The sequence below is a fragment of the Pipra filicauda genome, unplaced genomic scaffold (assembly GCF_003945595.2).
Source record: "Pipra filicauda isolate LSUMZ 115617 unplaced genomic scaffold, ASM394559v2 scaffold69_size3009148_pilon, whole genome shotgun sequence".
NCBI lineage: Eukaryota > Metazoa > Chordata > Aves > Passeriformes > Pipridae > Pipra > Pipra filicauda.
Window position 1 is genome coordinate 2671718 of NW_024104864.1, and position 24485 is coordinate 2696202.

Below are 24485 nucleotides of genomic sequence, written 5' to 3' on the forward strand. Positions count from 1 at the left end.
GTTGTTAAGAAGCTCTTAAAAGAACAATGCGTTAAGGGACATCAAATATTCTCTACTGAAAGATCTTGATATAGATCTAGGATAGGATACTTGAGGGCATTAGTTTTTACTATTGTGGCAAAGAATAAGTAAAAAACATCCCATTAGCGCTTCTTAAATCCTCTCCCCAAAACAAAACTTTCATAGGAAATTTATTTCTTAAGAAAGTGTCTTCTTAAAATCAACTTCTTTAGTAACTACTAAAACCAGACTTTGTTACATGATAGCATGGAACTAAATCAGCACATCTTATCTGACAGGCAGTAACATGCTTTGAACCTTCTTACTGCCAAAAAAAAAGTTACCTTGAAATGTTTCAACTTAAACTGGTAAAATACTACGAGAAATTCAGAATAAAGGGAACTAGCAACAGGAGGACAGTTAAGTAGGAGAAACGGAAAAGGTTCTTATTGTTTTTCTTCTGGTTCAATCAATTTTAAACTCTGTTTCAGTGCTTCAGTCAGTAAAATCACTCTTCTTAAGAGCGGAGAAATGTGCACTTGAATGTTTTCAGAAAGAACTGAATCCAGATCTCGCATCTCTTGGGTGAGTGCTCTTATTTCCATTTATTTCTATTTCTTACTCTATTGTATAAAAGGCTACGGGCACCCTGTTTACTTTCTGCTCAACAATGATGTCAGCTATCTTTACCCAAGCAGAACAGGTTAAAGTACGACGATGAGTCACAGCCTTTCATAAGTGAAAGAGAGTGGCTCAAGAGAGAAGCAGATTATCAGGCACTATATTTTTATGTTTCCTACTGCTTGACATGCATTGTAAGTGTTGTCACCACCTCACCCTAGCATGAGTCTCAGTTAAAGGTATTTAACTGTCCCTCTGTAATACAGCAAAGCTTTTCAACTAGCAGTCTCTCAACAGTTGAAACTTTCAGAGTTCAACTTTAAGGAAAAAAAATTAAATAGGTCTGAAAATGGTTTGCTTTAACCTTAATATCTTTACTAGATTTCAGAAGTCAGTTAAGCTCAGCAAGGGTGGTAACAATAACACATTAATACAGAGAAAGTGCTAGCAGCATCTATGACTTACACCCTATGTCCTGCAGCCCTGCCCACAGCAGTTACTCTGGAAAGCATATTAGAATGCCTAAGGATTCCTATCTCTATGATATTTTATGTGGGAACAACAGTTACTGCGGAAACAGGTCATGTTTCCCTTTCAGTTAAATTTCTTTTAAGTGATAAAATAGTAAATGCTGAAACAGAATTTGGGTTTGCTTTTTCTTTCTTTTTTTCTTGAAGAAAAGCAAACCTCAGGCAGAGCAAAACTCTAGAAGACTGTGACAGGATGAAGTAGTTAAAACTTCTGAGGATTTAGAATGGCTTAATTCAAATTACTTCACTTTTTTACCATTCCTATACTGCATGTGCCTGACATGTGGAAGTATGCTGAAGACTAAAGTAATGCAGTGCATACAAAGTGCTCAAGATAAGCATAGCTTTTAAACAAAACGAACACAATTCCAGGATTTCAGTTCAATAAGAAGTTTAAAAACTGAAAGGAAATAAAAAGGTTTTAGGCTGCTACCACTAGGCACAGAGGTGGTATTTACAAAATACAACAAAAATCTCTTTTCTGCACAACAGGTAATCCAACGCCCATCCTCTGATACATTAAACTAACATTGAAGTTTTTGCCCAGCTGCATCCAATGGTATTTGCTGGAACGGAACAGAACCCTATCTGGAGTTGTAACTGTAAGTCTTTTGGAAAACTAAAATTCAATTTTAATTGAAACATGAATTTTCAAATTTAATTTGAACTGATTTGTAATGCTCAGTCCTTCAGGAAATCTGTCCTCACTTTCAAAGTGTCAACTTCTTTATGTTTATTTGGGGTGTGGGTTTGTCGTTTTGGGGTTTTTTTAATAGTTGGTATCCCTGTGCTGCAGTCCTCCAAGCAGTTGCCTGTCTTTTGGAAACATTCTATCCATCTTATTTTAATCAAGCTTCTTCACTTTACAGTATTTGATTTTTAAAGAGTGAAGCTAGATAAAAAATGCATTTTCAGAGTTTTATTACACCTGCATGGATGTTTAATCTAAATATATTGTAATCACTGTTAGGAATGTCTTCCGCAGCAGTATATTAAATTAGTATTTTGAGCTGGTAGTACCATGTGAATTTGCTTCTCCCTCTTTGGGTTCCCACAACTAAATCACTTAAGATATGCAAAAACACACATACACATCTAGTGTGCACATGTGGACACCATGTCTACATATGATTCATCACATAAATGTGAAGGCAAACAAGTTTTTTACCATGACCGCTTCCCTGCTCCTGCAAGCTCTCTCATTACCTTTAACAAATCAAGATTACAGTCACCAGACAGCTGGCAGCTGCAAATACAGCCCTACTGCTCCTCCTGGCTGGAAATTATAGTTCATAGAGGCTGTTCAGTTACTTCTATTCGAGTTACCTTGATTATTGATTCAATTTACAACTGCTTTATAAATAACATAGCAAATATTTGTAAGCCAAAACTACATAACATGGTGGCATGAGTACAAAACCAACTGGCACCCGAGAGCCAGAAAGGAAGCCCTTCAGATCTCAGTTCTAATGAACTTTTATGTTGTTGACACAGACACCTAAGCCTGTATACTCCAAACTGTGTATAAAGCAAGCTTCTAGACAGTTTACACAAGGCTGCTACTGCTGTCAGGAAGAACCTGCACTATAATGAACAGCACCTTGTTGAGCTGTCTCCTGCTTTTAGGGTCAGTCCTAAAAAAAAACAAAACCAAGCAAAACCAAAACAAATAAACAACCCAAAACAAACCAACCACCCAAACTCCCAAAGGTAATATGCACCACTGACTTATGGTTTTCAGGTAGAATAAAGGAATTAAAGGTATTCTAGCTCTGCTGCCCTCAGTGTGGTGTGAGGTATGGAATTCACCACATGCAGAAGTCTGAAAACAGATTTTGTACTTAAACACAAAGTTAAACCTGAAAGAGATTAATCTTTGACTTTCACTAGTCCACAAACTAATATGACCTTGTCAGTAATGCCATATTTTGCTCTTAATTAAGATACTTTTGAAGTCCTACTACCACAAACAGCATGTGAAGATTTTTAGATCACCTATGCAAACTATGATAAACCAAACACACTTCATATTTAAGGGAATTGGATGCCTGTGTAAACCACAACTCTGTGTGAATCGTGTCATTCCTTTTGAAGAAGAGCCTCTGACAATTCTGAGCTTCCACCTTTATCACATTTTGTAAAAATGTGTTTCATTCCAGTGTTTTTAAAACTGACCAGGCAATGTATCATTTGCTACATTTGCCCAAGTCACTCTTCAGCAAGGATAGGAAACCCTAAAAGAGGAAAAATACGGCACAGATCCTGTTGCTACCATGATGAGCCATACTCCATACTCCCACTTCCAGATGTTCTTGTGAAAATTTAAGGTATATTAGAAAACAAGTGATAAGTTTCTTAACCTGTCAAGAGAAGAGAACTCCTATGATGTCTTCACTGTCAGACATGGAAGATTGTGTCTGATGTACTGCCTTTCATAGCTTTTCAACGGGTTGCGAAGTTAAGACAGATCATTTTCTGAGGTATGTGATAGCCTTTCATACCCTTCAGAAGGGTCCACAGTCAGGATTAAGCTTCAGTTGTGCAGTTCTCCTTCTGACTCCCGGGAAGATGTAGTTCCCCTTCTCCCTGACTGGGGAAGCTATCCACTGAAGTACAGCAAAGCTGTATACAAACTAGGAAATTAACAAACAAAAACTATACTTAGTGACAATCATGACTGCATCAGGACATACACATCCACCCCAAACTTAAAAGCACAGAAATAAAGAGGGGAAAGACTGCTGTATTCCACCACGCTTTTCAGTTGCCTAGGTACTGTTGATAACACACTCTGAAAGGCTTTCACATCCACCTTTGGTGGGGAAATAAACCCAAACCTTCTGTGCTTTAGTAAGAGCTACCAAAAAAAGTTCAGCACACACATTAACACATCTCATGCATGTTAGTTTACATTGCCTTAATGCTATAAAGAGTTTACTTGATTGTGTTGGAGTGCAAATCTAACAGTGAAGGCTGCTGCCTTATCTTTCAGGAATGGCAGTGAAAGCCTTTGGAGTGTGCTACCAAACAGCATTGTAGGCAGTATGGAAGTGGAGATGAATATAGAAGTCCTTCCCTCTAACTTTATATTTCTATACTTTACAGTGGGTGGATGGAGGGAATGTAACCCAATGCAATCTTAAACAACACTAAATATAGCTCTGTCTGTTAATACTGATTAGGTAAAATACCTATTAGATTTACCAAATATTTTATTCTCTCTTTGTGTGAAGAAGGGATTGCTAGATTATGGCTTGAGCACTACCCAAAGATTCCATAGTATTCTAACATCTCGACTGATCTGGAGCAACAACCCACTAGTCAGATCAGCTGGTAACTTGCAATAATGTGGTTTACTATGCCAGGCAGACATGAAAAAAAACTATCATGTGCTCAAATTGTTCTTGTCTGATTTCTGGCTAAAGACTGTGCATGTTCAAGATCCAATCTGTATCACAGAGACTGGAATAGGTCTGGCTCCAGTCAACGACCTCCAGTAGGAACTGTTGAGCAATTTGGAGGGACTGGAGAGAAAGGAAAATAAATTATTTACATTAGAGCTGCATCTAGTATTTTAGAATTTCTTACGTAAGGAAGACCAATTCTCAAGAAGAATGTTTTAATTCATCACAATGTGAAATTAACTTAGAGAAAGAAAAAAAAAACTACCAACTCACAGACGAAACAGGTTCACCCATGAACTTAGTTAAGTCAGATATGGTCCCCAGATGGGAATTATCCTTTATCCTCACAGCTATTAAAAACAGACTATGCCTTTATTCTCCATATAGTATATGACCGTTTTCAAGAAACACTTTACCAAACAGCATTTTCCAACTTCAGAAATTACTTTTTTACAGTGTTTTTCAGCTCAAACGTTTACAATGATTTTGACATTAAGTAGGAGTTGCCTGAAATAATACCTCAGAGGAGTTTTTTGACAAATGCAGACCTGTCAGCTCTGGAGTTCAAAGGAGGTTTCATCACACTTTGTATCTCGCACAACATTCTCTAGGTCGAGACAAGAAACTAAAGAATCGAGACCCTTTCTGGAACTTATTACACATGTGCAATGAGATTTGCCTTTAAACACAAGATAATTGGTTCAATTACACCTGCAATTGCCAATTTTACTTCCAAGAAATATTGGCTTTGAGATCAAGCGTGTTGTAAGTATTTTCTACTGTCCTTTACTTCACAATTTTCCTCCTTCTGCAGTTCCAAAAAATCTAAGCCTCGTGATGGACATGATTTGAAATATGTCATCATTACCAGGATAGTCATCTCCCACTCAGAATCGGAAACACTATTTTTTTAATCTCATTTTTTTAACTGTCAGTATAGATTAAATTGGGTATGCACCTAAGGAAGTCAGTGTTTCACTACAAAGCATGTGTGTGCTTGCAGTTCGAAGGCAGCTCAGTTACTCTGAATGGGGCCTGAGGGACTTTTAAATGAAACACAGATTTCAGTTTTCAGAAGATGCTGCTTTTATTTTTTTCCCTGGACTTGCATAATGAATCAACATGCTTCCAACCTTGGCTGTGACATGTCCTAAGGCAGATGCTTTTAAGCTGGATTCTTTTAAATCTGCATGTATTCTAGTAATTTGACACTGGTTTCTTCCTGATGCAAGAATCCTGAGAATGAAAGCTTCTATCCACATAATCAAAATCATTCTTCTATGCAGAGTTAAGGGGCTTTTTTTGTACTTCTAAAGAGTCACTGCTAGAAATGAAGGTGCAATATTAATGGCTCATGGCATGAATTTCCCTCTCCCTACTTCCCACTTCACCTTTTCAACCCACAATGGAATTCTAACGTGCTCTCAGTAGGAAGGCAGATGATCTGTCACAAGACACACCAAAACATTTAAACACTACTAAACACACACATGTATAGACTAACAATTTTGTTCAGGTAGGTTAGGCAAATACTCTTAGACTTTCCAGAAAAAGCAGAAATGGCCCTCCAGAGAGAAAATACTGTTTCTAAAGTGGTAATAGCAGGGATAAAGCAGCCCAAATATTCTTCGCTGGAAGAAATGAAAAGGCAAAAACATTTTTACCTTAGTACAAGCAGTAGTAACTACCTTCTCTGTACTGCTACTTACACAGCAATTACAATTGCTGATGAGGGAAAAAACAGTGGTACAGTTGCTGATTTTACAAAGCACTTTTTGTTAGAAATTCAGCTAATCCATGGATTAATGCACAAACCACAATAAAGGCAGAATCAAAATTCTTGGAGCTCTACCAAGGTTAGATTAAGTGACCATATCATTCTCTACATCTGACAAAAACCATGAACTTTGGTGGTAAAATCAAAATCCTGTCAGAGGAAGCCAGAGCAAATACCACTGTAGGAAGTTTCCTTCCTCACAGTTCCACTTCCATCTTAGTCACATCCTTACACAGACAAGAAGGACCTACAGAGCTTTCTACCTCCAAAAGTTTTTGCATTTTGCCTACTCATTTCCTAAGATAAGCATCACTGAAGTTAGATGAGGACTTGCTTTTATTTCCAGGCATTTCCAGAAGTTTAGCAGAGACTGAGTTATCTTCCACAAAAGTATTAACTTTATTTCCAATGCTTTCTGAGATGAAGAACTCGTTCAAGGTATTAAGGCTTTTAGGCTGTCCCTTCAGCAGCTGAATGCTTTTTGTAAAGGAGAACATAAAACCAAAAGATTCCAAGTGTCAGCTGCAAAGGGTGTAATACACTTATTCCTTAGGAAAAATAATGCAACCTTTTCATAATCTTGTGCAAGTTTTCTGCAGAAAGAGAAATAATTCCACCTCTTGGGTGAAGAGGGTCAACCACTTCATGCTAATTCTGACATACAGAATGAATAACCCAGTCACCAGTTTTAAGACCAGCAAGCATCAAACTGCCTTCCAAGGAAAAGGATAGAGGGGAAACAGGCACTCCTTGGCCACTTTTGCCAATCCATTGTGGGGCTTGGTTCACTTTCTGTGTAAACATGCATTGTTCCTGCCTGGTTACTAATGAGTGAGACAAATATTTCTTGTATCTAATATTTCTGCCATTTATTTCTATTCCTCAAGGAATAGATGTCTTCAGCTGGACTTTCATGCATCCTCTGCAATCTCTAAAAATACTTTGTATCCAGTGAGTGAGAAGAGAATTGAAAAACCTGACTTCAGAAGAATTCAATTTTATTTATGTGAGACTGTTATTGAACTGCCTTTGATGGAAACACTTGTATTTATCAGATAAAGCCTGTTTTCAAGGCCAGGGCGGATGGGGCCCTGGGCAATCTGATCTAGTGAGTGGCATCCTCAGCCATGGCAGGGGGGTTGGAACCAGATGATCTCTGAGGTCCCTTCCAACCCAAGCCTTCATGATTCTGTGATTCACTACAATCTGTTTTTTTAACACTTCTGAAAGAGAAAGGGAACGAGGCAATGTTTTTTGCATTGGGTTTGGGTGGCAAGGTTTGGGGCGGGGGCAGTACTACGGAGGTAGCTTCTTTGAGTAGCTGCCAGAAACTTCTCCTATGTCTGATAGAGCCAAAGCCAGCTGGCTCCAAAATGGGCCTGGAACTGGCCAAGGCCAAAGTCATCACCAATGGTTAGTAACACCTCTGTGGTAACATATTTAAGAAGGGGAAAAAAATTATTGGGCCGAAGTAATTGCAGCCAGAGAAAAGTGAGAACACGTGAGAGAAACAACTATGCAGGCACCAAGGTCAGGGAGGAAGGTGGGGGAGGAGGTGCTCCAGGCACTGGAGCTGAAGTTCCCCTGCAGTCCATGACGAAGATCATGATGAGGTAGACTGTTCCTCTGTAGCCCATGGAGAACTCCACACCCGAGCAGGTGGATGCCTGAAGAAGGCTGTGACCCCATGGTAAGCCCACACTGGAGCAGGTTCCTGGCCGGACCTGGGGACCCGTGGAACGAGGAGCCCCCATTGGAGGAGGTTTGCTGGTGAGGCTTGTGACCCTACGGGGCACCCGTGCTGGAGCAGCCAGTTCCTGAAAGACTGCCTCCTGTGGAAAGGGACCCACACTGAAGCATTTCATGAAGAACTGCAGCCTGTGGGATGGACTCACATTGGAGAAGTTTGTGGAGGCCTGTCTCCCATGAGAGGGACACGATGCTAGAGCAGGTGAAGGACTCCTCTCCCTGAGGAGGAAGCAGTGGCAGAAACAACCTGTGATGAACTGACCTGCACTCCACAGGGGAGGAGATAGAGAATCAGTAATAAAGTTAAGTCCAGGAAGGAGTGAGGGGTGGGGGGAAGGTGTTTTTAAGATTTGTTTTACTTCTCATTATCCTACTCTGATTTTGATTGGTAATAAATCCTATTAATTTCCCAAGTTGAGTCTGGTTTTGCCTCTGACAGTAACCAGTGAGTGATCTCTCCTTGTCCTTCTTTCAACTCATGAAACTTTCCTTGTATTTTATCTCCCCTCTCCAGCTGAGAAGGGGAGTGATAGAGCAGCTTTGGAGGATACCTGACACCCAGCCAAGCCAAACCAATATCCTTGAAAGCCAAGCAAAAAATTCCCCTATGACAGCTGTTCTTGAACAGAAGTCCACATTCAGGGAAAACAAAATGTATTGAGCTGTTTCTTCTTCATCTAGCCAAAGAAAAAATTTTCCCTGGGGAAAAGATGTTCCATCTCTCATTTATTCCAGCTAGAGGCAAGTCCTGAGAATTCTTACTGATGGCTGATACTCAGTCCAGACTCAGAACAAAGATCTGATCTTTTGGAGGCCTTTTACAGACTGACATAAGGGAGTGAGACATTTGCTTCTGTGTGCTATCACTTAACAAGAAAGGATTACAAAATTTGGTATAATCAGAAAGGACAAATCCCAGTGCAACATGTTAGATAGCCTCCATTATTGTTCAGTTTAATAAACAGCAATTTTAGATTCGGCTAAGCATGCCTCCCTCTATCAGAAATTATAAGAAAATATAAACAGGAATGAAGTATTTTACAATGTAGGGTTGTCTGTAAAGTTATTTGATTCTCAAAGGTTGTAGCTCATTCTTTTCATTACTTGAGAATTTCTGTATCTCAGCAATTGTTAAAAGCACAAAGCAAATTATTTAAGACAAAATTTTAGCTCCATTTTGTCTTTCCCTAACATGACCATCTTCCCCCCTTATACCCGTGACTGTACATACACACAAATATGCCCTTTATACACAAAAAAGTGTACCACCTGATGTGTGTTTCTTCTAGCCTGCAAGACAAAGATTACTGACCATAGCTGAAAAGGTTACCTGGATCTGTGCTCTGTTTCCAGCTGTTATATTAGATATTGTCCAGCATGCTTCCTTTTTGATAGATTCTTTCGGGCTGCTTAGCAAGTGCAGTAAACTCTGCAGGGCTGAACAATTCAGAATTACCTGAATACAAAAGGAAAAACAAAACAAAACAAACAAACCACACCTTAGAAGAAATTTAGGATAAAGAATCACAGGAACAAGAATACAATGTCTTGAAAATCTAAAAGGCATACCCCATCAGATGATCCCAAAAAGTTTTAATAAAAACCCCAAACCACCAAACATGAACAAAACAAAAAAATAGCAAGAACTAAGAAATAGATCTTAGCAGGAAAGCTAATAAGCAAAACAACTCAGTCATTCAGGTAGAAGATCACGCCTTTATAATGATTTCAGTGTGACCTGAACACAAGATAACAAGCCCATTATGACCAAACAAAAATAAGATGATGGTATTTTCCTGTATTTTTGTATACTTGTAAGCTCCAACTACTTCTGTTTTCCACATCAGCTGGCACTGTGGAGTAGCTGTTGCCAGTGTTGTGTCCAGTGACATTATGAATGGCAATTCTTATATGAAAAATTACCAAAAAAATTGTAAAAAACCCACAATTTTACAGAGCAGAAAAATTGCAAGAAAATTTCTATTTCCAAAAATCAAAATTTTAAGTGCTGAAAGTACAACAGAAAATGCCTCAGAACTCGGATGTTACAAGACAGATTATTTGATTATGTCATGTGTGATAGTGAAGGGCTTTTTGACATTCTAAAAGGCCACAACAAGGTTCAAAGACTGAAAAATGAACTTTTTTTTTTTAATTAAATTCCAACTTGTTACAATTAAGCTAAAAATTGGGAAAGTCTACCAAGAAGCACAGCAGTTCTGCCTTGTGTAGCAAAAGCAGACAGCTTAGAAAGAACAGTGTGGTAGAGAATTTTATAAGAAATACTCCAGTTGAGCTGAATCATAATCAAGATTTCTGATCATGGAATCTGTGGACTGAATTCACTTGTTCTTATGTCCCTGGGCCCATACTCTTCAAATTTTTTGACTAAGATTAAAAAAACAAAGGTTATGGTTCAGGATTGTATCAGGTGTCTGCTGGGACAAATATACTTATTTCTTCATGCCCATTATCTATGGTTTTAGCTATCTCCAAGCAGTGGCAATTGTTAACAGTTGGAAATGAGAGAAAAGAGAAAGTAGATTTGTGCTCTAAGATTGTACAGAGAAGTTCTCAGGCAACTGGCTTGTATGCTGCATTCATATTCAGAAATGTATCGGCTCTCAAAGTTGGGCTCTTCCTTCTGACTAATGATTTTTATATGCATCCTGTATCATTTTTTAGCATACAGCACAACCTTCGGGCAGGACCATCAAATTATCCTACTTAAACAGTTCTCTAGAATTTTAGGAAAGCTTATGGTATGCTCCTCTGAAAAAATCATGCACAACAAAAAAGCTTACAGATTTTTTTTAGCTAAAATCTAAGATCTGTGCAGTATTTAATAACCCGCGTTACATTTTAATTAGTGATCCCTTGTGGTTTTATCTTCAAAGAAATTATGAAATCACAAAACACACCTTAATCATTCTTTATGACTGATCTGTGAAACAAATGCCACTGAAAAAAATACAAGAATGCCTATGCAATTCAGCTACACAAAATACATCGTAACAATCAAAAAATCATCTTATCTTCCTCCTAGTGATAAGATATTCAAACAGTGCCCTGGTGCTGCTAACTCATCTTTAACTCAAACCTCACTGTTACAGAACTACAGAAGCATCCCAGTGACAACCTAGTGCTTCTGAGAAGCATCAGGTTTCCTGGCTCCCAATTTAATTCCAATGAAGTGGTGGGAGTCACTGCTTCCTACTGATGCTTCTCCAAACACGTGCTCAGACACAGCTACATACCATCCAAAATCTGACCAGACACTTGTTTTTGGTATACTCATCCGAGATTCCTAACAACAGCATTCAATGGGACAGGCCTCAGATGGCCCTACCACGGCACATCACTCAGCATAAAATTCAGCCTAAGAGGCAGACCTGCTTTAAACAAACAAAGAAAAACCACCCCACCCTTGAGGGGTATTGCACAGTTGTATGTAAGTCCCAAACATAGCTACCTAGGAATCACCAGCAGTTCAGGACTGAACAGAAAAACTGAAAACCACCACATGTTTTGAAGCAATTAGTGTCATCAATCCTCACTTTTAAACTTCAAAGGGAACAAGAGGAGATGCTTGTGAACAGGTTACCACAACTGATAGAAAGATGAACTGCAGTACAACACAAGAGAAAGTGAATCCATACCTGGGTCTGGATATCATCTCCTGTGACAATGTTGCCAACAGCTCGTAAGGCAGGAGATACAACTTTGTAGTCATTGTGCCTAGAATTGACAAGAAAAATTAAAGTATTAACCATCCTGAGGCATCTCCATCTTTACATTCTCAAGGAAGGAACATCCATCAGCCAGGGGAAACTTCCCTGATAAGTCTGACTTAACTCTCATTACCTGAATCAAAACATTCTGATTTTAAACCAAGGTAAGCCTTTCTAGGTTTTCTAAATATTTAGGCCTTCAGACATCATTCAGCAGCATAAAAATAAAATATTAGAAGAATACAAGTACTTCAAAGTTTAAGCATCCTTGGAAGGGAAAAATAATCAGCTTTAACTATAAAATATACTTAATGTAGCACACACAAAGGCAGAGAATGAGACAGAAAAATTAAGATAGAACTTGTGTGTTTAACTCATACAGCTGTTTGACCACCTTCTGTCATCATATGCATCCCTCCATCATCATTGTTAAATCAGGTTTAGAATAGGAAGGGTGAAGAAAGGAATTTTTTTCTCAAATGAAAACACTTGTTTATAAAAAGCTACTTACAGGCACTATGTTCTATTCATTAATCCAGTATCACATTCGCTTTAATCTTAAAAACCTTAACAGTCTTTTTATTCACATCAGTGAAAACCATTATTCCTTTTTCTTAGGCAACTGAATGTTCCACGTCCTGACCTTAGGCCTGAAGAAATGGCTTTGAACAAGGCCAGTCTCTGTGACCCCAACTCTCACAGCTACACCTTACTGACCAAAGCGTGCATATTCTCTTCTACAGTAAGCGTTTAGGAAATTATTTATATTTCAAGTTCCTGGTACTGTCAATTCTAGTAAATTTAACTATTTCTTACATTTCTATCTTTGTTATCCTTTTGCAATTTCCTTTTAGGTAAATATAAAAAGGTCTTCAATAGCACAGGGGAAATTCCAGTATGTATTATGGATTTTACAAAAGTGTAGCTGTTAGATGCAGGGGAAAAAATCTCTTAAGAAATAGCAAAACTAGTAAAAGAAAAGTTCCATTGTTTCTGTTACTCATGACAAATAGAGAACATTGAACAGACAGGTAAAATTAAAGCTCGCATCTTGCTCTTTGGAAAATTATGACATTTCAAGACATATTTAATTGAACTTCCTATTGTTACAACCTTGATTTTAGGGAAAAGAGTAGACAGTAAGCTTGCTTATAACAAGTTTCTTACATTAGCAGTTCCACAAGTCTTCTGCAGACTCCTGCATCAATCACAGCCTGGATTTTATCATTTGGGCCATCAGACAAATAGGACAAAGCCCAGCAGGCATCAGCTAATACATCCGTATCATTGACAAAGAGCAGCCAGGAAAGCACACTAAGACAAGGTGAAACCTGTAAAATATTAAGAGGAGAGACATAAACCATACAATTAGAAGGGCCAATAGATCTATTATTATGTCAGCTAATTTTGTATGTGTCATTATAGGCTAGGCACTGGCATATTAAGGTTCAATACTTAGAAAATTTCAGACCTAGGTAGCACTTCTGTGCAGGGCTGTAGCTACACAAGCACAGAAGAGCACGTCTGCAGAAAAGCACTATGAGAATTCTTCAGCCTCTGCAGTACAAAGTCTTAAGTTGTCTACGGCAACTTAAACTCATACTTGTCTGCTAAGATGTGCCACACATTGCTCTACAGCAGCCAAGATGTACAGTGGTGTTCTGCTAAGGGATGGTCATCTCCAGTACAGGAACAGTAACAAAGTTAGGAGGCAGCCATATGAAAACAGTGGTTGCGAATGTCTGCCCAAAAAATTTCATCTGTAAGAAGCCCATGATACATTTCAGAATTTCTCTGACCCATTCTTTCCATTTTGTTTACCTTTCACCACCCTCACTGATTATTTGGCTAGCACCACTTCACAACACATTTCCTTTCAAACACCTCTTACCTTGGCAAAATCGGGAGGAGGATTTTTCCCTCTGCAGAGGTTGGATAGAGCCCATACAGCATTTCGAGTCATAGTGAGACGGTTCTGTTTTGAAAGTAATCTAAAACAAACAACAAAAAATTCCAACCCTTGCCTTTTAAAAATCAAAGCCAGGTAACCCTGTAGGGTCAACTAAGTGAATCATTAAAACAAACTCATTTTAACATACACCAGGGCAAAATACAGTAAGATTTTTTTCTACAAAATTACATTCTGAGGAAAATCATCCTTGATAGCTGGATACTAACACATATGCTAGATATAGGAATCTAGTATCCCAATAAGTAAAATAACCATTACACTGAAAGCGTGTTTACTTAATTGCTTAGATACTGATGCGGCAGACTAACAGTCAAAAAGTGCAAGAATTGTGACAAAATTACTCAAAGGAGGACATGCAGGTAGTTTTGGAGAGTTCTCTCTTAGCCAAACTGAATTTCTATGTCAGCCTCAGACTATGAGCCCCACTTCGGCATAGGAAAATGCAGAAAGGCAAGACCTAGTTTTCCCACAGGACAGTTTCTTTTTCCCATAGTTATCCCACAGTGTTTTTATGAGAGCACTGGAGAATTCTCCTGCTGCAAACAGAATCTGCAAAGGAGAGAGACTGAGTAATCGTAATTTGGACATGACAACACAAGATGGTGTCACTGTTTCAGCAATAATATGGTCCTTAGGCAGAGAACCATCAAGATAATTAGCAGACTAGAGAAATGGCATGCAATGGGATTTGTTCAGCCTTAGAAAGAGATTGTGTAAGGGGAGATATAACTGCCGCTGGCAACAGTTAAACAGGTGGATAGAGAAAACAGGAAGCCAGATCCTTCTCACAGTTGCATAGTGACAGGACCAAGAGGCAACCATCACAAGGCAAAACAGAAAATTCTGATTAGGTATCAGAACACCACGTTTCACCATGCCACAGTCAAATACTGCAACAGGTTGCCACAGGTGGTTACGGAATCTACTTCTGATGTTCCAAATTTGACTGGTTAAGTAGTTGAGCAACCTAATCTGATCCCACCTGCTATGAAGAAAGGTTTTGAGTAGATGACCTTCAGAGGTGTCTTTTAATTTAAATTATTCTGTGACTCTAAAATAAGCCCAGGCATCCACCCACACTGTAGTATAAAATAGTTCCAGCTTAGCTGCTTCTAAAACATGTTCCCATTTTAGGTTCTCTAGTAAAGTAGTTCAGGACTCCCCACTAAAAAGTCTGATCAGTCCACAATTAAAAAAAAAAATATTATTATTCTTCAAGGCAAAAAAACGAAATTTCAGTCTTATCAGACACTCAAGCAAAATTCTGGAAAACATATTATAACAGACTTACTGCAATAAAGGAGGCAGGATATTACAGTCCAAAACATAATCTCTGCACATAGTGCTGTCTCCAGCAATGTTGCCAAGAGCCCACACTGCCTGTAAAGAAAAACAGAATAGTAATTGCTTTTGTTCTCAAAATTCCACCAGTTTAACATATGTATTAGAGTTGGGAGATACTCTGTTCTAACTGTTAGATCCTGGACAACATAAGAAGGGCAATGTATTCTGGTTGAGTATTACAGTCAAGCTCATTATACGATTGAGGAATATTTATACAGATCTAAGAGGAATACCATAACAGCCAACACGTATATCTCCAAAGACTCTGTAGGCAGACATAGCCTTGCTCTGTCCGCAATATAAGAGATAAGCTCGTCTCCCCAGGCTTAGTAACATTCTGTTCTACACTCCTCCTTGTTCAGAGCTAATTTAAATCCAGATGTTCATACCACAGGTCAAGCAAGTCTGTATCTACCCAAAAATGTTGGTGTGGAACAGCCCATGTTAGTATTTCCTAAAAGCCATAAAAGCATGCATTATTTACACAGTCAGATAAGGATGATGACAACAACTAAGATAAAGATGAGAATCTGTATGCAAGATAAACCAATATTCAGAATCAAAGAGTTTAGATGAGCATTGACATATATTCTTTAAGATAAAACTATACAAGACAACCACTGTTGCTGATTAAGCCATATGCATGGCAAATTGCAAGGACAGATACTTTCTCCCTTGGGCGTCAGTACTACCATAACACCTCATTTTGAGAAGATCAAAAATATCAGAATTAAAGATGCATGAAATTCATCCTCTGTAATATGATGAGAATAAAATATTCCATTGTTTTTGATTTATACATTTGGGCCAAGTGGTATTTTTGATATCACTGTCCACTAGTATAAGAGCTATAACTAAAAAAATTACTAGCATTCTATGTGAAATATAAAAGCGATTTTATGAATTCCATGCAAATGGCAGACAATATTTCGTCACACAAGAAAGCATACAAAATTCACATTTGCTATTTATTTCAAGTTAGCAGAAGGCTAAGTCACATCAAATAGATACATGTATATGCTTATTTGGTTGGCTTATTTGGCATTTGGCTTCATAGATACATGTATCTATACAACCACTGGAAATACTTCCAATTCTGCATAGAGGACAAAAGCAATCTTACTTATCATGGATAGCAGCTGAATGTCCTCCTCAAATTTCTCTTCAGTTAAAGGTTATGTATTTAGCTGTAGTAAAATGTGTTACAGTGCAGAACTTTCTCCAGTTGAACACAGGCAAGTTCCTCAAACAAAATAAACATGTTTTCCCCTATAACTATTGGAAATAAACTGCTCCTCTAAAAAAACTGACAGAATAAGCCAAATTTGTTACCTAGAGGTAATTCTTGGACAATCCAAAATAAACTTATTTATTCACTTTCAACGTGATGTCAATTGATTTACTGCATTAGATTTCTGCTGTAATGTGTTTGTAAACAGTGGCAAAGAGATGCTACTTTGAAAAACAGACTTCAACCACTCTGGAGGTCCAAATCCACTAGCAAACCCTGCAAAACTAATACAGCTAAAACCAGATGTATATACAGATGTCAGCTTGCTAGATACAAAATAAAAAGAGGACTCCTCTGTACCAGTACTACTAACAATACCATAGGATCGGAGGTCATTAAACTGCAAGTTGTGAAGAGACCAGGAGACTGTTCTGGGGAAGGATTAGTTTGTTTTGTTTCCTACTGTTTTCCAGGCTTCTGCTGTCAGCCACAGCCAGAGGCAGGGCACGAGACTATACTGACCTTTGCTGTAAAACAGCACAGCATTATTACTATGCAACATTTCCCCAAAACTGATCCTTGTCATGAAAACTTATTTTTCATTCCAATTCTTACTCTTTCAAACCGTTGTGACGACAGGTTATCTGAAAAGTATAACCTTGGGTCTGGCAGCTTCATGGACTCAAGATGCAGAAGACAGCCACCAGAAAAATTTAGCTTAAGAGACATCCTGGAAAACATCACTTGTGTTAGAACTGCAAGGAACCACACCTGTTGCTCACCGCAATTTCTGCAGCAATGAGAAGCCTAAGATTTCAGACAGGTTCTAAAAAAACTTGTGGATCTTCTAAAAACATTTAGGGGTGAAGAACGTTAGAATCTGCAATAATTTCCCTTCATTGAACAGTGACTGACTGTGTGAAGATACAGCCTCCTTGTCTGGACACCCTTACACATACCAAAACAAGGAAGCCGCATTTTACTTGTCTGTGGTCTTTGTTTCGCCATTAGAGCAGTATCTATTTTTAGGGTTGACAACAGTGATAATCACTTAATCCAAGAATCCATTCTGATCCCGAATGACAGACTAGCTTTGCAACAGCAAGTCTCACATCAAAAGGTCTGACCAGAGAAGTCAAATAGCATCTCTACTGCTTTACCCCTCTTGATTTTTTTTATGGCAATAAGACTTGGCCAAGTAGTCTGATATCACAGTAAGAGAGGATTATTGAAAGAAATTCTTGTAATGATAATGACTGACAGGACAGCAAGACACAAATAATTGAAATTGAAATGTCTTAAGAAAAATATGCAAGGTTTCCTTCAGCAAGAAAACATCTTTCCTTAAGGAATTACTTTAGCTCTTCAGATAAGTGATGAACGTAAATAATTTAAACTCTCCTCAACAGACATTACCATAAATACAAAGCTCTGTCACGGTTCCCACAGACAACACACAAACAATGGAAGTTTCTTCAGGGTTTGTTTATTTGAATAATGTTCAGTGATTTTCATTTCTTCTTTTGTGCACTCCTCAATATCCAAATGCTTGCCATAACATTTTGGCTTTGTGCTACACATCCACTATGTTTTTATCTTCTTTCCTGGATAGTTGCAGGGATATCTAATTCCATTAAATTTCAGAGCTTATTAAATAAAAAAAATTTGACTCTAAAAACAAATTCCATTTCAGTACTTTCTAATATCTACATCCAGACCTGAAGATGGCAAGAACCTGTAATTTTAAAATTTGTAGCCTGACTTTTTAACTCGCATCTTAGATAGAAAGTTGTGTGTAAACTGAACATGCAAATGCTGCCTTGTTAATTGACGGCACCTATTTTTATACACCTGTATAAATTTCCATCTATTGCTAATAATAGAGTAGGGATTGTCGCAGGTCTCCTGTTCATTTTACTCATCGTTGAACTACAGTGTTTTTTCCTGTAGTGCTGAATGACTTCAGTAGTCAGTAACAGTAAAGTGGAAATTCTGTAGGGTACTGTTAAACCATATGGTGCCTTCTGTGAGTAATCCATGTGTTTTTTGACAACCCTCCACTTTCTCCTGGATGACGAAGACTTTCAGCCATTATTTCATTATTCCTTTGGATATTTAAACCAAGTGCTAAACCAACCAACAGTGCATAGAGTCTGTGCCTCTCAGTGGTGAAGAACTATTATGAAGTAAGAATCAACACTTTCTCTACATTTGGCTGTTGACATGGGAAATGGATCTAATGCTGGGATGACGATGGTGAAGACTGACTTGCACACAGGTGCGATTTGGTGATCACAAAGAAGGATACCAGAAGGCCCTATTCCTAGGAGATGACTCCTACTATGTCCTAACAGAGAAAACACCTTTCTTTCAGTGGTTGGGTGATCATAGTTCCTTATTTCTCTCATTCACCAAACAGAGAAAGTAGCTCGTACTCACACCTTGGCTGTTTTTCCTTATTTTGATTACTAAGACCCAGCTAGTAGGACTGCTGGGTTAAAAGCCAAACAGCACTTGGACACCAGACTTACAGGTCACCTCTGGCAAGCAAACAATGGTTCCCAAAAGGAATAGCAATACAACTAGAAATGGAAAAATACCGAGGGAAAAACACATAGGTTACTTCAGCTGAAAATGCAACTTCTCCAAAGCAGAACAGGACAGCTGGGGATGCTCGTGCCATCGGCCATCCAGCAGAGCATGATGACACAGATCTGTCACTGTGAGACAATCTCAGTCATCATCGACAGGGAGCACAATGCCTTGCATGGTTTTTGAAGAAAATTCCATGTTCATCACAAGTTGACATCTGGGTTTTAAATACTGCAGCACAGACAGTTAGGAAAGAACTGCAGTTAAAACACTGCTGAAGCCAGATCAGCCTTAAGCATGTCTAAAGGCTTTGATGGAGTTCTTCAATATAAATAATTTCAGGCAAGCATATCAACATTTCTAGATGTCTTCTGGAAGCAAACAATTGTGATAAGTGGAAGAAGGCTAGGACATATGTCACTGACTAAATCTAAAAATCAGTACACAGAAACGGGGAGAGGTGAGGAGACGGAGCCAAAGTGTTTTTCATAAATAATGTAGATTCTGTGATAAATTCGATTTCACTGACAGGTAAAATGGATGCCAAATGGTTTGACCACTGCTCAAAGAGAAAGACTGACATATAATCTGAGAAAGACTGATATACAATGCAAGCAATGAAAGAGTTTAAGGATGAGAGGGTAATTAAATGTCAGTTCAGTGGGAAACAGATCTTGTAAGATAAATAATTTCAACACATATCTTATTAATTAAACACAGTTACAGAGATTCCCTCACAGACTACTATAAAACTGCTGATTTATAGTCTTCACTGGACTGTAACTAGCACACACAAAGGAAAATGTGCCACACATTAGTTTAAAACTGGCTTATAAATATGAAAATACATGTGGGAAAATCATTATCAGAAGATAAGGTAAACTGGATTCTGTTCCTGAGCCACTGCTAAGGGAAGTTTCAAATAGAAGACAAAAACAACAGTAAATCTTTGAGACTGACTTACTAGAAGGCAAACACAGTGGATAACTAGCCAGTAAGTAAAATAAAAATATTAAAAATATTTTTGTTTATGCTATATTACATATTGAAAATCATATTACCACTAACATTTCCTTCTACAGAATTGTTATCCCATTTAGAACAAAGAAAGGCTTACTAAACACAGCCTTCAATATTTCTGTTTCTCTTCATCTTTTGCTATATGATTGTAGGGTTAGCTTCTGGCCCATCTGCCCCGGACATGTAGTTATTTTTTTTGTATTTTCCTGCAATTTTTGTAATTTGTTGCAAATGTAGCAGGAGTTGCTCGCAAATAATAATCTTCCACTGTGAGACATGATCAGGATGATCGTTTTACAGGAGAGAAAATTATGACCAAATATCTTCCGGTTTCAAAAATACAGCTTGAGAAGCCCAGGACCAGATCTGCTCAAAACACAGGCCTAACCCTAAAAAAACCGCTGTTGAGTTGTCCTCAACTACTAAACAAAATGGAAATATTTCACATTGAGCATATAAAAGCCACAGAACTAGTATCCACTTACTGAACACTGATAGAAGCAAATCACCCAGCATCAGACATTAAGCAATAGAAACATTTTTCTCACAAACCTACAGTCTCCTTAATTGTAAGAACTTCTTTCCTATTCTCCTCCACACACTATAATGTGTTCCAACTTTAACAAACAGGGTCACAGTGTGACAAATAAAAGCCTCCTTTACTACCCATTCATCTGTTACCAGGGCAACAAGCTGTGCATATACTGCATGAGACAAGAGTCGTCTGGAAAAATACTATGCAATTGTGTACTAATGTTATCCTGTAATATAGAAGTACAAGAGCTAACTTTTCAGTGCTTAATGCTTTTAATTTTTGTCTTGGATGATATTGTGGTGAAGTGCTTGGGTTTTTTTAAAGCTGTTGGGAAAAAAAAGAGAATTTCTTTTATGTTGGCCTGTATTAAAGTCAGGTGTGAGCAGGGCTGCAATCTCTAGAGCTGCAGCACAGAAGCCCACTATGAAAAGGTGTAGGTAATACTCTGCAGGGTACACTTTCCTTCTTTAGCACAGCTTACTACAGAGCAATTTTTAACTGGTATTTAGAGATTATCGGCAATAGAGAGATCATGGATTTAGCAGCACTTGAACTGCACAGAAGAATATTTTTTGGTAATTACAACCAACCCACTCTGCCTGCCAGCAATCTGAACTTTAACATGTTAGCAGTTTATTAGGAGGCAAAGGGGGAAGGAGACAGATAAACTACTTAACTGTGGCCCCTAAGCTCTTCTGTTAATTCACCCATCTTAAGACTGAAGGCTGCACAACTTAATGTAACCAGGTTCGCTCTTCCCACCTGCTCTCTGAACATCAGCAACAACCTAATAAAAAAGCAAGTCAGGTCTTGCACAGAAGACTGACCACTAGGAAAAATAAAAAATAAGAGTAGCCCTTACCATACAATTTGGAAAGTAATGCCACCAAGTTCAAAAAACAAACTCTAAAAGGCATCATATAGCTAAGTATGGATGGATTTTCACACAGGCAGAACACAGCATTTATGTGCCATTTCAGCAAGCTCCCTATCACATTTCTAATTTCTACAACAGCAGCAGATTCATTTACTCAAAGCTAAAAAAATGGACACAAAAATACCCCTTATTTTCTTTAACATTTTCTCAAACAACTGAATTCAATTTCTCCTAAAAAAGCCTTTTCAAAAATAATTTAGCCTGAGACAGAACACTGACAATGGAAAGTTGCAAAGTGGAAGAACTTGAAAGCTATAAGCAACTGAGGAAAAAAAAAAAATCTGTCTTTTGGAAAAAGTTAGGGAACCTGAAGTACAGGTGGTACATTCTGAGCCAGCTATAAGAAAGAAAGGCAAGTTACACAAAGCAATCCAATGTTTATGAGTCGGGACTCCTCCAGTCATGCATCTCAATACAGCCAAATGCAAGGTCAGACATCCAGGAACAGAGAATAGAGGTCGCACTTACAGGATGGAGAACTGAACCCTGGAAGTCAGTGACTCTGAAAAGAACAACGGATCATATGGGATAATCAGCTTAACCTGAGCTCGCAGCCAGCTTCTGTGGCAAAGAGTCCGCAAAGACACCTTGGATATTTACACACCAAAGTATCAAGTAGAAATGAAAACGAGGTACTATTCCTGCAAACAGCATTGCTGAAAGAGTGCTACTGAAATATCCAGTGCTTGTAATTTCACCACCACAAAAAGATATTGAAATAAAGGAACATTCAGAAAAGGGTCACCAAAAAACAAACCAAACACCACAGAAATACTCTCATATGAGAATTCAGCACTTAAATTCATTTGCTCAAGTAAAGCTTACGCTATGGCCTGCAAGAAGCTATAAGAAAAAACACAGAACTAACTGAGCAGACAACGAAAAAAAAACCAAATACCTGGACCCAAATTTGTACAGTAAAGGTACTTATTTTCAATTTGGGATTAAGATTGGCTGAAACTAAATCTGTTAACACCATTAACGTTTCATCACCCTAAGTCTTCAAAGCAAGACTGTATGTCTGAAATACACCCCTGTTCAAACACAAGTTATGGACCTAATGTGGAAACTACTGAATCAAATGTTTGGTCTGTGCTTTGCACTGATCCCTGTGGGCCTTAAAGAATATCCATCTATGCTGTAACGAACTTAGAGAACAAACTATGATTTTCTTCTTAGAGAACAAACTATAATTTCCACTCATGCTTTATTTTCAGGAGAAACAGGCGTGAACTTTCCATCTCTAAAGCAATTATTCAAACAAGGCTCCCTGAATTCCTCAATACACAGAAAAATACTAACCCATTAGAGATTAGAATACTAACCCATTAGCCCATCAGCTGTGGTTAAATATATCACTTCTAGAAAGAGGAAAATACAATACTTGCTTAGCTTAGATATCTTAACACACACTAAGCAGAAAGGAACTGTTGTGCAAAACTGCCAAATACTACATTTTCTCTAAAGGCCTTCTTACAGGATAGCCTTGTTCCTTTCTGGGGAAGGAAAACAAACAAACAAACAAAACCACAAAAAAAAAAAAAAAAAAAAACAAAAACAAAAAAAAAACTAAACTAACACTCAAACAAACAAAACAAAATCAAACAAAAAATCCCCCAACTCCACAAACCAAGACATATACACACAAAATTCAAAACTGTTTTCAATCTTTACCTGTTCCTGTACATCTTCAAACTCTGAACTAAGCAGCTCTATGAAGATGGGGACAGCTCCTGCCTGGATCACTATTCGAGTCTGAAGGGAATTTCCCGAGGCAATATTTGTCAGCACCCATGCAGCTTCAAACTGGAAAACAAAATACAAAAGACAGTTTACAAGGAACTTTCTATGCTACACCAAACATGAAGACTAAATGTCTTTTAAAAACAGAAAGAATTGGCTTCGGAAAAATGTGAGATATTATTGATTAACAGACAATTTGCAAAGTAAGATTCAGAATCACAGTATTAAGAGTTATCGCTATCACTTGAAATAAAAACTGCAGAAGTTCCTTACAAGAACATCAGGTTTGCTGTGGCTTTTCAAATATTTTTTTTGCTATGCATTTATGTTACCTTTGCCTTTCCTTACTGCCTAAGAGCCTGTACACAAAAAAATGTGCCCTCCCATGTGGCATGACACCTGCATTCATTGAATCACCAATGAAATTCCTGAAGATGCATGAAAAGACATTGTTTGAAAAAGCTTGACTGATATGAAGCAAACAAAAGACTCAAAGGAGATTAAAAAAAAAAAAGGAGATTTCTAAAAAAATTCAAAGTGCTTGTCTCCAACTCTGGTGATCAGTATCACTGCCAAGCGTTATTAAGTGTACGATGGCTTTTTTCAAGACTTGAAGCAAAATTGAGATCCTGAATTAACACTTAGCATATTTTAATTGGTTTTGTAATTTATTTTTATTTTAATCTCAACCTGCAAAAGCATTAACTTTTTAAGATGAAATGCAAATTTTAATACTACCTGACACAGGCCCAAGAAAACACAGATTCTAGAAATCCAGACTTTGGTAGATTTCTGTATCCTTTTGGTTCAAAAATCAGTACATTACAGCAGCAAATTTAAATCTTATCAGATACATTCAGAATCTATAGAATGAAAAGGTTATGAAAAGCTGAATGAAAAGGCAAACATCAAGAAACAATAGAAATGGAAAGCTGTAAGCTATAAATGACCAATTTTGATATTACTAACTGATACTGATCCGGAAGGATTCCACTAAAAATCCCGTTGTATCTTCCAAAACTACCTATCTCTGAAGAGCAGCAAGGACTTATATTTAGGGTTTAATCATAAAAACAACTCCTGCTAAGGAGATGCCCCAAATTCAGAAATAGGCCTGAATAATAACTCAAGAATTAAGTCTAGACTTGTAAGGTTTTTCATTTTTAAGTGTTATTAAAGACTTTAGTTTTGAAAATACAATTAATCATGTCCTCCTGATCAGCTACAGGAGAAATTATCTTCTAGTAAGATGTGATCAGAATAAACAATTCCAAAATACATCACTGTGATACACAAAGA

General features: G+C 37.9%; 1 protein-coding gene across 6 annotated transcripts in view; it reads right to left on the minus strand.

The window, feature by feature from the left end:
• The window catches only part of KPNA1 (karyopherin subunit alpha 1), a 55271-nt gene that overhangs the window by 12339 nt on the left and 18447 nt on the right, over window positions 1-24485 (minus strand). For all 6 annotated transcript variants that reach the window (XM_027730275.2, XM_039388897.1, XM_027730278.2 and 3 more), the window contains 6 exons: window positions 23118-23249; window positions 15076-15164; window positions 13704-13803; window positions 12980-13143; window positions 11741-11819; window positions 9412-9537 (listed from right to left, as the gene is read on the minus strand). In XM_027730275.2, the coding sequence (XP_027586076.1) occupies window positions 9412-9537; window positions 11741-11819; window positions 12980-13143; window positions 13704-13803; window positions 15076-15164; window positions 23118-23249 (690 nt within the window). The remainder of the gene's footprint in view (window positions 1-9411; window positions 9538-11740; window positions 11820-12979; window positions 13144-13703; window positions 13804-15075; window positions 15165-23117; window positions 23250-24485) is intronic.